This window comes from Desmodus rotundus, chromosome 4, assembly GCF_022682495.2.
Source record: "Desmodus rotundus isolate HL8 chromosome 4, HLdesRot8A.1, whole genome shotgun sequence".
Taxonomy (NCBI): domain Eukaryota; kingdom Metazoa; phylum Chordata; class Mammalia; order Chiroptera; family Phyllostomidae; genus Desmodus; species Desmodus rotundus.
Window position 1 is genome coordinate 13263311 of NC_071390.1, and position 14141 is coordinate 13277451.

At 41.4% G+C, this 14141-nt stretch overlaps 1 protein-coding gene across 6 annotated transcripts in view; it reads right to left on the reverse strand.

Annotated features, from left to right (window-relative positions):
• VTI1A (vesicle transport through interaction with t-SNAREs 1A) overlaps positions 1–14141 on the reverse strand; it is a 341946-nt gene that overhangs the window by 122748 nt on the left and 205057 nt on the right. For 2 of the 6 annotated variants that reach the window (XM_024555623.3, XM_024555622.3), the window contains one exon: positions 13929–13990. In XM_024555623.3, the coding sequence (XP_024411391.1) occupies positions 13929–13990 (62 nt within the window). Of the gene's footprint in view, positions 1–10767; positions 12107–13917; positions 13991–14141 lie in introns of those variants that run through there. The other 4 variants (XM_045191379.2, XM_045191378.2, XM_053923520.2 and 1 more) reach the window with 3 other exon arrangements.

A 14141-nucleotide genomic window follows, 5' to 3' on the forward strand; every position in this document is an offset into this window, starting at 1 on the left:
TCTACTGTTAAAATGGGGACATCGGAAAAGAAAAGGTGTGAACCATAGAGTTGACAATGAAGCTCTGATCTGAATGATCTGCGATGCCTGCCTTGAAAGATGCTTCCTCCCTGTCTTTGGTCAAGTCATTTCCTTAGTCTGGAATCCCTTCTAACTTTGCCTGGGCGAATCTTACCCCTCCTTCAAGGGCCACTACGAAGGCCATGTCACCCATGAAACTCATGCCAACTCCCCCAAGCTGGCAATAACCTCCAAACTCCGGGAACTGTGAACTGAGGTTTCTGATCACCATCCATCTTGATTTAGCCCTTCTTCTGTGCTCCTTATCGCTCTCTGATCAGGATGTGAGTTTTCTGAAGAAAAGAGTCATCCTCCCCCACTATATACCCAGCAAACTTCCTTGCGTGTATCTGTGGAGTGAATTACCATTTTTCTAATATTATAAACGCTTCCCAGGATGAAAGCATTAAGAGGAAATTCAGTTCCTTTAAGCCAATCGCTCTTATTGTTGTTGTTATCGTAGGAGGAGCACAAAAATGTGTGAGGATGCCTGGCCCACAGCACACTGCCTTGTGTGAGGCCGTCATGGCGCGAAGTAAGGCACACCTGCCTGGCCTTCAGGATGCACCAGCTGACCCCATCACCGGACACGATGCCACAGCTGCCTTTCCCTGACACTGTTTGGAATGGCCCCCTAAATCCTGCCTCACTATATTCCTTAGACGGACACTTAGACCTCAAAGAAGATTCATCTGAAGAAACGGGTGTATGGGATTTCATTTTCCCTAAGGCTTTGATATCCTGTGTCAGGAAATCACCCATAATTAAATAGCAAAGTTGAAACAAGACAGGCCCAAGGGTTGGGTGACAGAAATGGTTGGTATGGTTCTCTTATCTTGAGCAATTTTAAAGATCCCCCACAGTTTCCAGATGAAAATGGCTCCTGGAAACACAAAACACCAAGTCCAAAGAACGCGCTGGCCACACAGTGCACTGCCGGGTGTCAGTGGTTTATCCTTGCGATCGCGTGCCTGATTTGATGCCACAGCTCACCGCATCCTGGGGGCGTACTGTACGGCACAGTGCTAGCCCAGGAAAGGATCCAGTTCAAAATTCAAAGTATGGTTTCTACTGAATGAGTACAGCTTTTACACCACCGTAAAGCTGAAAATCATTAAGTCAAACCATTGTAAATCGGGGATGGTCTGTATATCCAAAGCATATACTCTCCTGGAAAAAGTTACTTAAAAAATATATCCCAGCTGACTACAAGATTAGGAAGTTAAAAACTCAAGAATGGGGAAATCATACATAAGATGAGCATTTATTCTCTTCAAGGATGCCACACTAAGGAACTAATATAATCTATGAAAGACACATAGCATCAAGGTATAGCAATAAGCCAGAAAAAACCTGTTTAACATAAAGGAGATATTCCTATGAGAGAATGTTATACAACCACTATAAATGAGAATTACAAATGCCAGAATATAAAATTATACATGTTGTATGAACTCAATCATATATATAAAATCCGTAGAAAAATACTGCAGTGAAATATGCTGGAACTTCAACCAGTTGCTCCCTTTCACTGTGATTGTGGATAACTTCCCCCTTTTTTGGTAAAGTTTTTTTTCTACAACGTAAAGGTCTTCAAAAACTTTTATCAGATTTTCTAAATTAGGAAAAAATACAATTATAGAGACTACGTGGAAACTTAGAACCAAATTTAAGGTAGAGTATTATTAAGAGAGAAGAAGCAGTACAAGACTATATATGGATCGTGACTGAAAGACTGGAAGGGAATACTTGCCTCAAGGGAGTAGCTTGTTTCATGGTAGAGGGATTAAAAACAATTTTTTTTCTTCCACAAATTTCCTTTAATTTTATTATATTATGTTTTATGGGAAAATGTGATTTAAAAAGAATGTCCCCAAGCATGTGTTGGTGATATCCACAATATAGCGACATTACACAAAAAGGAACCTTTCTGATGCCCGCGACCACCACCCATAGTCTCCCACGGACTGCTCAGGTTCACTGCCACGTTCCAGGAGCCTTTGTGATGACCGTGACGCCGGCCTTTTCTGTTTACGCTCTATCCCCAGCACTTAGCCTACTGTCCAGACATTCGTAAGCGCCGGTGAAATAAATATCTGGTGGATGAACAAATGAGTGACAGAAGAAAAGCCCATTCCATCTTATAGGTACACCCTTTGGTAAAAAGATTCTTTGTCTTCCTTCAGTTTTCACAGCATCGCCAATGTGGAAACTGAAAGGACAACTTTGCCTCAAGAATTCTCATTGTCCTTCCTAGATTACATGCGCCATGGAACTCCAGTTGGAGCCAAAACCTGGTGCCATATTTTTATTTCTCTTTTCCATTTCAAAAGAAAGGGCTGTAGTTAATTCTAATTTTCCTGCGGGCAGAGGGAAGGGAAACTTTTTATGTCTGTGGAAGAATAGCACCCCCTGGCCACCTGAGGACAGTTCCTCCCAGGAACACCTGTTTGCTCTAATTGAAGCCTCTCCAAATGGAGTCCTGGGGATCAGGAGGTTGCTCTTCAAATGGCCCACCGTTCTACAATATTTATTCCCCACCTGTCTGATGGCCACGATAGCTTGGGAATGCTCCAGCCGGGGAAAGCTGTTCCGTGGCCCTGACACGGCAGAGCTAACAGCAGCTAATGCTCACCCAGGCGCTGGCCTGCATCCAGCTGCCTGAGCTAAAAAATGCCTCTTCCTTTCCACAGTCTACCAGGCTCAGCCCAAGTTCTTAAGGAAGGGGAGGCAAGTAATTTTTCATCCTCATACCAGTATGTTGCAAAACCAAGTTGTATCTTTCACTTTCTGTCTCTTAAGTCTGAGTTTTTGGGGTTTTCCATTCCTAGTCGTATTAAATAGTTGCCACATGCTGAAAATGAGGATTGGTAAATTAATTTCTCCAACAAGAGAACTATTAAAATCCAGAAGGTAAAATGCAATAGAAACTATCTTAGGCACATAATTTAACATGTAATTCAAGGAACAAAAATGATGCCCAAATCAAACTCCAATTATGATAGTGAAATAATGTTTTATTTAAAAAATTCCAACCATGAGAAAACTGTACGTTTGAAAAGCTTACATAAAGCTTTATAAAATAAGAGACCTTTTATCTACTCTAGATCCATGAGCTTGAAAATACTTTATCTATGCAATTTCAAGGCACATAAAAACCCCAGTGAATAAATAAAATGTTCTTTTTTTCTTTATACAGAAGCTTTAAAAAATATCCATATAAATGGCTTGGCCTTGAACAAACAGATTAAAAGACCTAAAAGGCTATGGTTTCAGATCATGTACACATAATGGAAAATGAATGCTTTTCTTTATTGCCTGGGCAAGTTTTCTACTAATAAATTCTATAAATCCATTTGATGAGAAGGTTTAATTGGAATATATGAAAAAATCCAGTGTTTTAAAGTGACACACTTATTGAATTGTTAATATGCCACAATAAAATAATTCATGTACACTGCCAATATTCTTTGCATCTATTCATGAGTCACACGTATAGCAGGTATAGTCAACATGCAGTATAGTTTCAGAGGCCATTAAGTTTTATAAATATGTGATTGTGGTTAAGAACATCAAAATTCTCACTATCTTCCTAAAGTTGGGGCAAAAAGTGTGAAAACATTTTTCATAATTGTTTATAATTAGAACTATTTAGGTGACTTCAAGCCGCTCTCATTTCTTTGAAGAAAATCTTAAACTCCATTGCAGTTACAATTCCCAATGTGCCTTCGGGCCATGTTTACCTTATGAACAGGTGCAATTACCGAGAGGTTTGTTAACTTCCCGTGTACCCTCAACACAGTCGGCACGAATTTAGATCTTTTTAACACCACCTCCCCGCACTCAAGTTCTGCTCCTGGGAGTTATATCCGGAAGCTGCCATAAAAGGGAAGTAACATACCCGACAGATGGATTAAGGCTGAGATGGTAACTTTTAGGTCCCGATATCTGCCATCTCCTCTAGAGTCGCACCTGACCACAGGCCTCGGGGATCTTTTCTTGCTGTCATCACGTGTTGAATTTGTCTCTCGCCATATAGCACAAGCCCCTCGGTATCATTTCTTAAAAAATATTAAGCTACCTGGGAGTAGCGTTCAGAGCTTGTAGAATCAGATGCCTACATACTCCCTTTACAGAATAAACACTGAGTGCCTGCAGTTGAAGAAGATGGCTGCTGCTGTTACTGCCCAGAGAGCACGATTTCTGTGGCTAAAATCAGCGCTTTGGTCCAAGTTTTGCCCCCATGTTTGTGGAATGAACTTGGACAAGGCTCAACTTCTCTAGGATTCAATGAACTACAACATAAAGATAATATAATGGCAAAACCAATTCACAGAGTCCTCACGAAGAGGGCATCAAATGAAATTCTGTATGCGAATGTGCCGTGTAAACCAGAAGGCCCCAAGGTACAGATTTTAATTGCTGCAATTGTCTTTAAGGACTTATTTTGGATGAATGATCTGATTTCTCAAAGAAGGCACCCCTGTAAAGTTTCTTGTGAAACTTTGTGGAAACTTCAAAATAAGTGTTTGGGTAGGCTGACACATTTCAAATAAGCTAGGATATCAAAGTAATTGAGTGGTATTTAGTTAAAGGGCATTGCATAGTTTTGTAACAATAGCTCACTTCTCAACTTTTTTGGAGTTGGTTGTGGACTCTTAAAACTATTATGGAAAACTCCCAGAAAGATGCATACACACATATACACAAACATTTTCAGGGAACTCCAGTGGTTCAGAGATGCTGTGAAGCCCACCCCAGGGTACGGACCACGTGCTGGGCCTGGAGACAGAGAGCGTGGGCGCTTCCACGAAAGCACTTGGAACCTGACTCTGTCACTTCTAACCAGCTTGAAAACTGGGAAGCTAGTATACAGGGGTTTTTTTCCTTCATCACAAAATCATTAAGGCATTAGAAGATGGAAAAGTAGAGTGGTATTTCCCACGGAAACTACAATGGAACAGGACACTTGGGTGCTGTTCTTTCATAATTCCAAGCCTTCTCCACCCTTAAAAAATTTTTTTGGGGGTAAAATCTACCATTCTGGCATTTTCTTCACTGATATTCAAACTTAGTTTTGAGGTTCTTCAGATAACTTTGCAAAAGAAGTCACTAACTTTGATAATAGGACATTAAAGTTAAAAATGATTGTGCCTCCTGCCATTCCAACTTCTATCTTGTCAAAAATGTTAGAGATGATGTAAAGTAACAAATAGAAAAAAACCTCAAGTAATACTACTAGCAAGGTAGCACACTGTAGAATTTAACAAATACTTAAACCACACATTTGAATACTGGATATGCTCTTTTACAAGTAATGGGATATTTTTCCTCAGAAAAGCAAAAAATTCTTTCTTAACACCTAGAGGACAAAGTCTCGAGATGTGCACAGTTGTTTCTTATTATGGCTTCCCTGGAAAACAGTTCTGGGAAAGCACGGTTCCCAGCCACCTACTTTGTTTACAGCAGACAAAACTGCTTGTGTGGTATAAATAGGAGTCTGTCTTTAAATGCTGCTGGAAAATAAAATGCACCCATGAGAAGGAGCCATTTCCTGCCCCCAAGGTGGCTTAAAAAAATCTTAGCTACTTTCGGAACAGCACCAAAGCATACATAATGATTATCAATTACGGCGCAATAAAAGACTAATTAAAAAAGAACCGAGAAGGAAAACCCCTACAAGCTTCATATGCCAGAGATACCCTGAGAATTATCAGCATTAGAAAGTTTTCTTATCCTGCAAGATTATGAAACCCCCTTTTATCCTCCTGCGTTTGTGATGTACATCTCTAACTCGTTCTTGTTTGTGCAGATAAACCTGGCCTTGTCTCCCTAACTGCACTTTCCAAAGAAGACTCACAGTTGTTGGACTTTTGATCTGGGTAGCAGCTCGCTCGACCACCTGCACCGTGCCTGAGCTGTTACTGAGCTTGCTTTGTCCCATCTCATAACACAGCGAGCCTTTTAAAATTGATGTGTGAATACACTACTTTACAATGCGAGCGTTCAAACAAAAAAATATGGCGGTGGTGGTGGCGGCGGCGGTGGCAGCAGCGGCGGGGCGGGGTGGGGGGGCTTGCGGAGGGAGAAGCCCTGACTCTTGCTTCATGAAGTTCAGATATTGTTTGCTGCATTTAATGAAACAGATGGTCAAAGGTCTCCCTCAACTCACAATGGAGCGGACAGTGGTGCAATGGCATGGGGGCCTGGGATTGTAAGGCGTTGTCTGGTGATGGGATGCGTTAATAAATAGCCATTTATAAGGGGGGGGGGGGTATGGGGCTCCTTTACTTGTTCATAAGGAAGGCCCAGGACTCCTTGCTTCTAGTTAACAGCTCAAGGCTGCGTTCAAAGATGACATTGATGGTGAACGTAAAGGGCACCCATCCTATTCTACATCGCATTAGAGGATGTTCCCTGCTGGAAGAAAGAAAGAAATCATGAAAGAAAGGTAATTCAAGAATTAGGTCAAATTGTGGTTCACAACCGAGAAAAATGTAAGATGCTTTTCTACTGTGATTAATTAATGGACAAAAACATTCTGTTACGGTGTACTCACTCACTGTACCTTTGAATGAACAGTATACTGTAGCCAAAGTACAACAGGGAAAAACCTGCAGGGTTTCAATAAATGACCCCCATGTGAACCTGGACAGTCACTGTGAAACCAATCTTAACCCTCCTCCCAAACATTACGCATCGGCCAGGCCTGCGCCAGGGTCACATGGCCCTGTGCAGAATGCCGCGAGGCTCCCGGCCACCAGCAGCTTGCCATCCAGACCTGAGGACTGGCAGAGAACTGGTCCCAGAGGAACTCCTCATGCCTTTAGGGCGGGGACTGCCTCCACCTCCCGGAAACCCTTCTGTCAACCGGCCCATCGCCTGGCAAGGAAGGCGATGTTTGACCACAGCTGAAGGTTGTTGTCATTTTACAATGCACCATGGATCCTCCTATTGTGTGTCCTGCTTTGTGTTCAGCTTGGACATTTCTACCTGTCTGGATATCTGCCCAGGAGTTTGTGGAAGGTCCACGCTTTGGGGAAACTAGAATGATTCCCGGGGTTAATTTCTGTCTCACTCAGGTAGCCTCCCCTGTGCATTTCAGCTGGTTGCTCGATATTGTGTGGAACTGTGCAAAACACTTTTGGGGATGAGGGAGGGGATAAAAAAGGTCCAAGAAAAATTTTGGACATGGTCGCCGAAGAACACAATGTACACAGTGCAAAGCAGAAGGCATCAGTGCAAGCGACTGGGAAGAAGGATCCCAGCAAAGACAGATCATGTCAGGCTGGGAGACCACTCGAGGCCTGGTGGAGAGCGCGGCGTTTCACCCGAGATCCAGAGTACGGATAAAAGAACATGTGGAAGGTGACATTGGTTGTTTTTGTCCACCGAATACCTATCTGTTCCCCCCTTTAGTAAAAGCCCTGGATTTTTCAGAGGGATCTACTATTTGTCTGTTCTCAGCCGTGTGTGTCTATCCCTTGCATGAAGTCTCAGGTCTAAAATATCAGACCACAGATAAATGCGACTTTTACCTAACCAGAGCCACCCGGAACCAATAGGACTCCACGTTAGGACTTGTGTTGGAATGACTGGGGAGATGAGATTCCTATAGTCTCTGAGAAGGCTTCCAAAAGCTGTGTTTCTACAAGCGGAAATGCTGACAGAGGACAGGCCCCACACACCCGAGAGCTGAGAGGAGAGGTGGAAAAGCAGGACCCAGGCATAATGAGGTTGTTCGAACCCTTACGTGCCATTGCGTTTGAAGTCACTTCTGCCCTTCAACCAGTTACATGTGACAACATATATCTATATTCTGCACCTTTCGACGCATGTGACTATGAATAGTTTACCTGACAAAGCATAGTTATTCTCGTCCATAGAATGGGGATATGATGTGTCTTTCACAGGGTTCTTAAAGATTAAATCAGATAATGGCTGTGAAGCATGCTTAGGGTCAGACACACACTTTGGGCAGCTGTAGAGATAGGATTTTATTTATTTATTTTTAGAGAGAGAGGAAGAGAGAAAGGGAGAGAAAGATCCACGCGGGAGAGAAACATCGATCAACTGCCTCTTGTACACCCCCAACTGGGGGACCTGGCCCACACCCCAGGCACGTGCCCCGACTGAGAATGGAATCGATGACCTTTAGGTTTGCAGGACGATGCCCAACCCACTGAACCACACCAGCTGGGGCAAGAGTTAGATAACTTTAAATGTGCCCTCAAACGTCTGAGACAGGACCAAAATTCTATGTTCAGAGCTATAAGAATGTTATTAAAGAGAAACATACATAAAGAAGTCCAAAGCCCTTCTTTAGTTTGGTAAAAAACACCAACCATATCAGCCTTGAAGAGGCCAGGCCGCTGGACGAAGGCAGTGAGTGAGGTGCACAGTAATGAATTTACTCACACGAAATGGACCGAGATTTTTTTTAAAAACCCTCCTTTTTGTAGCATTTTTCTAGGCTCAGGTTCTAAATCTATTAAGTCTAAAGAATCTGCAGCAAATTCAATCAATTTATTCTGAAAGAATAAGAACTTGATCAAAAGGTGAAGAATGCCTTAGAGGTGAAGGTTTGCTATACTAATTCCAGGTCAGGGCCTGTGTTCACCACTCGTAACAACAGCCAAGGAACAGCAATGAGGAAAACAGAGAAACATGAAAATGTAAAGGGAAGGTACTGCGAGAGAACACACGTTTCTCAGTGCATAAAAACTGAGAGTAAATTCTCAAGGACACTTTTCTCACAAGTCTTGAAAACTCTCTCCTGTTGAATTTTCAGAATTGTAATGAGAACAATTAAACTCTAAGAAAATGTTTCCTGGGCAAAATGAAGTGGGAAAGGAATGAATTTTTAAAGAAGATTAGAAAACATTCAGTCATGGCTCATCTCTTTAAGAATAAGCCTGTTCGTTTAAAAAATTTATATTTCTGTTGCTTATAGATCTGGCATTGGTATTTCTGGTATTCTTACCCTTAGGAATTATTCTGACAGTATAGTTAACTTTCCCAGATGTTTTACCTGTCACCTGACCAAAGCAGCGAAACCATGTTTCAAATGTGAGATGGGGTAGCAATGACAGGTGGCAATTATTCCCTGAATTGAGTTAGAAGTAGCTCTGACAAAACTCCCTCATATGAAATAGCAGCGTAGGAATCATGCTAGCTAGGCCCACCGCACGTGACACCATCTGCTTTGTTTATATTACGGGTTTGTTACGGAGACCTCTCACCAACTGCGTGCTTACTGAAAGAAGTTACTGTAAGATGTTGGGAGGGTAAGCAGGACTCACTTTTTGAAGGAAAGACTCTAATTTTTTAAAGAATTGTGGAAACAGTAGGGGCAAACATGGGTAATGTGGGGGAGAGAGGCCGAAAAGTATTTGATATTAGGGTAGTCATACAAAAAAGATATTTAAAAAAAATCACATAAGCCATTTCGTTTTGTAAGTCTTTTGCCAGCATATACAGGGTCCGGCAGAAGGAAGGCCTGCTTGGGTGTGGTTGGGAGGGTACGTGAAAGTCTCTCGCGAGATGGATGGCAGTTTGAACATTTCACCTAAAATGTCACATGGTGTGCTTGAGTGTGATATTGTTATGTTGCAGAATTACATGCTTATGATTTTGTAATAAAAGATTGTGTAATAAAAGAGGGACATTTTGTGCCGGACCCTGTATACATGCAGTCAGTGAGCCAACATAAATTTATTAAAATATCCTCCAAATTTATGCCAGTGGAGATCCCAAATTATAACTTTGTTACATTCCTGAGGAACCCCTCAGACACCCCTAGAAACAAGTACGTGATTACTGATCAATTATTTACTCTTCAGAGCTAAAAAAAGTCATGATGTCCTTTGTTTTTTAACTAAAAAGCTTGCAAACACCTATTTTCGATTTCACTGACTGCCAGCAACGTTTGATCTAATAAGACTTCCCAGCCAAATGCAGAGAGAAAAACACACCCATGAACATACATGCAAATACATGAAGAGCGACATTTAAGCTTCTCGGTGCTACTTGTGACACTTTAAGACAACGCATTAAATAATCAAATTTTGTGAAAGTCAATGAGAAGTCCACTTCTTTGGCCCCAGTCACCACATGAATGGTCATTTGTTTCATGAGCATTTTCATTATTACCCGAAATGCTGCTTTATTTGAACCCTGCCTATAAGTCAGGAAATGAGCGGCTTGTGACAGAAGAAAAATACAGGAAATCGGTTATATGTGTATTTTGACGTCAAGTTTTACTGTTATGATTTTGAATGGACCAATTTTTTTGTTTTCTCTCTTGGTAATATTGTGTAGTTACATGAAGAATAATGTGTTGACTTACGTGGGTTGAATCAGTTGCTATCTCGCTAAACTAGATGTTTAATATTTTCTGCATACTTTAGTTCTTTTCAAAACTTGTTTCTGTTATGATTCCTTATCATCTTCTAGTTCTCTATTTTCCCCAAACATTACTGGTTTTATAGCTATTGAAATCATATTTTCTATTTGTTATTTGTTTTTCTGGCACCCCCATTTTTAATCCTCACCCAAGGATATGTTTATTGATTTTAGAGACAGAGGAAGGTCGGGGGAGAGAGGGAGAGAGGGAGAGGGTATGAGAGAGAGAGAGAGAGAGAGAGAAAGAAACATTGATCAGCAGCCTCCCATACATACCCCGACTGGGGATGGAACCTGCAACCTTTTGGTCTATGGGATGATGCTCCAACCAACTGAGCCACCCAGCCAGGGATCCTGGCACCCATTTTAATGACCAGTAAAGAATCATGGAATTGCAGAATCTTCAACAGCTTCCTTCAGAATTAGATAATCTTTATGAATTCCCACAGCATGTTGGAGGCACATATTCTTTACTAGACTGAAGCACTCTGAAGGCAAAAATCCAATCGGTTTCCTCTGAGGACTCCAAGGCCTTGTATACAGGTATTAAATATTTACTAGAAGGCGAATAAGCAGAAAAAGGAAGGAAGGAAGGAAATAGATTTTTTAAACCTCATTTGAAGTCAATAAAAGATTAAAAAGCATAAACAGTAGTGGCTGTCACTTGCTCATTTTATTTCCTACCTGTCTTTGGTCAGTTTTGCAGATAATCAGGTGGGTGTATGTATAGACTTTGGCACTGATGGAATTTTGGTTTTACCTGTCTTCATAATAGACTAATCAAAATAAGTAAAATGACCCACCTAAGGGGCCACAGGCATGCCCATCTCTGTTCATTTTATAAATTTAAAAACAACCTAAGTTTAAACAATTAAAATAACCAGCAATCATTCTTTTAAACAAAATAAGTCCTTGGTTTGGGACATTCTAGGATATTTACCTATTCTCAGTCATACAGAATTTATCACGTGGGAATAAGCGAGCTTATGATGTATGCAGGTAGGCAGTTACACTGCACAAAGAGGACTTTCATTTCTTTCACACACTCGTGAAGGTGGCGGATGAGCCCACTGTTCCGTATTATAACTTTTCCTAAATCAGAAGCACCTGTTGATACACGATGTAGCCGAGCAGTTCTGGTAAGAGAACGTGCCTTCTGAAATGAAACCTCACCAGAATGAGAAGGGAATGTGAACTCGGGAGGGGAGAACAGAGGGAACAACATCAGAGCACTTAAGTGAAAGACGGCGGCACATTAACCCAGGTTCCCCTTCCCCACAGACTGTTTCCCCAGGCAATTATAAGGAATAATGAAGTAGGTAAATTTTTTTTGCCTTTTCCAAATTCCAAAAGAAATAGCACACCACGTGGGATGGTACTTAGGAACTAAAACAAACCCACCGTCTGCGTGCGGTTCCAAAGGCTCAGTTAGGGCACAGTATTGACTAAATACTTGGGTATCTTGGCTTATACCAAGATTCCAGTTGGACCCCGTAAAAGACAGTCGCCAACAGGCACAGGTGGCTCTAAGGGTTTCCTTGGCTCCGACTTGCAAGGTGACATCCATCTGGGGATTTTTTATTTCTGTTCATGCTCTAGACAGATCCCGCAAGGAGATGAGTCAGTGATTGACTGCATTTGCCTACAAAGAGAACCCCAAGTAGACTTCAGCAGAGTAATTTTCTTCTGTGGGCTTTTGAAACAACCGCGCTAGTATGATTTCCCTACAGAAAGCCCCGTCAGACGTTGCAGAAGTTGTTTGTGCTTCACCCTCTCTAAATGACTTGCAAATTTATTCAAACGCAATATGAGGAGATGCTTTATTTGTTGAAATAACTGTCTGCTGTGCCCTGCACAAAAGGGTGAGGTACATCAAGCAGAAACATGGATAGAAATACACTGGTTTGGAAACTCATAAATCCTGATTTGAATCTGCCAACCTGAAAGCCACATACAGCCTGAATAAACTATTTTTCCTAAATGCTACATCTGATTAAGCCATACCATTAAATGACAGCTGAACTTTAACATTAATATGATATTATTTAAATAACCGCATGATTTTTTTTTACACTAAAAATGATGAATGATTTCTGGACAGCTCAATTGACGTAAAGCAGGGGGACTCTTTAATGAGATTTGACAAAATGGAGACATATGCAGAAGAGCCGTTACAGCTCACATCGCAGGGCCCTCCCAGGGAAGCCAGAGAGGGTGCTTTCCTTTTTTTCTTTTTATTGTCTATAGGCACTGAAGCATCCCTTTCAATCGCCACTTCTCTGTGGATGTTGAGTTTTTCTAGGTCATTTACATATTACTCTTAATCAGAGAATTTGCTGGGTTATGGTTCTGAATCGGGATGGTGCAAGCGGGGAAAGAAGGGGCATGTGGAGTTAGGTCAGCACCGCTTGAAAGTGTCCCAGAACTTGAGACCTGCTACTGATCAGCCTGACGGAGAAATCACATTGGCCTTGGAGGCTCAGCAACTAGACCTTCGATTGGTTCTTATGCAATCAATTTCTAACACAGCAAACATACTTTTAGCAAGTTATTATTTAGGGATACGTGATCAGAGAAGACTTATTTTCAAGTAGTTGTCCCTAGAGTATCAACGAGAAAAAAGGTTCTCTTCTCTATAATTCCAATCAAGCTATTCTAGAGGCGATTCTCAACATCCCCCATTCACACTTCTATCCACAGTTCCAAACTGAAGGTTATCCTAGATAACACTCTTATTTGGCAGATTCTGAATGTAAAATAATTACATGCTGAATATATCTAAGTAAAAAAATGACTCCAATTTTCAGACCAATGAAAACATTTCCCACTCCCCTCCGAAAAATACAGAGTATAGAATATTACCCGAAATCATTCATTTATTTGCAATCTCTCCCAAACATTCTCCATCAATCAAACCTTAATATACAACATTAACATTTGTTTGCTTGCACATGTGAATTCAGATTATTCAGATATTCTTTAAAATTTAAAAGCCATCTTTAAGTATACATAAAATCAAGATGTTTCCCCAAACAGCATCTCTTAAAAAAGAAATGAAAACAAGGCAACACGGTGCAAAGCTAGTACCAGGGGCTCCTGGCACCACAGGCCTGCATCCCCTCTCTGAGAAAGAGACTCCCAAAATAGAAAATAAAATCACTCGGCTCCTGCCATGGGGCCTTCCTCAGGCTATGAAAGAATACTTCATGTCTAACCCTAATTTTTTCCCATAGCTTGAGGTATCCCCCCTAGCTCAAACTTTCCTTCTAATCTAAGGTACTCGGTATGTGTCCCTGTCCAAACAAGAGTTAATATCAGTGCTCTGTCCTTTCAAAAGGGTCTTGACACAGGGGTCCTAAAAGCAGAAGCTTGCATGCTAGAAAAATGCCCAGTTGCAACGAGATGAAAAAATACAGTGTGAAAAAAGGGAGAGAGAGAAAAATGGGTCCCTACCTTGCTCTTACCTTCTCAACATCCCCGTGAGGACCCTGGAGCTTTTCCCCAAGTTGGCATCTGTTTCCCGCAGCTAGGAGAAGAAGGGCAGCATTAGCACACAACAAAACCACACTCCAGGCATTTGCGTTATTTTTAAAGTGCACTGGCAAACAATAATTTTCTCTCATGATAGAAAGTCCAAGTCATAAAAAAATGCATTGAAATCCATTTTTGACTCCTGC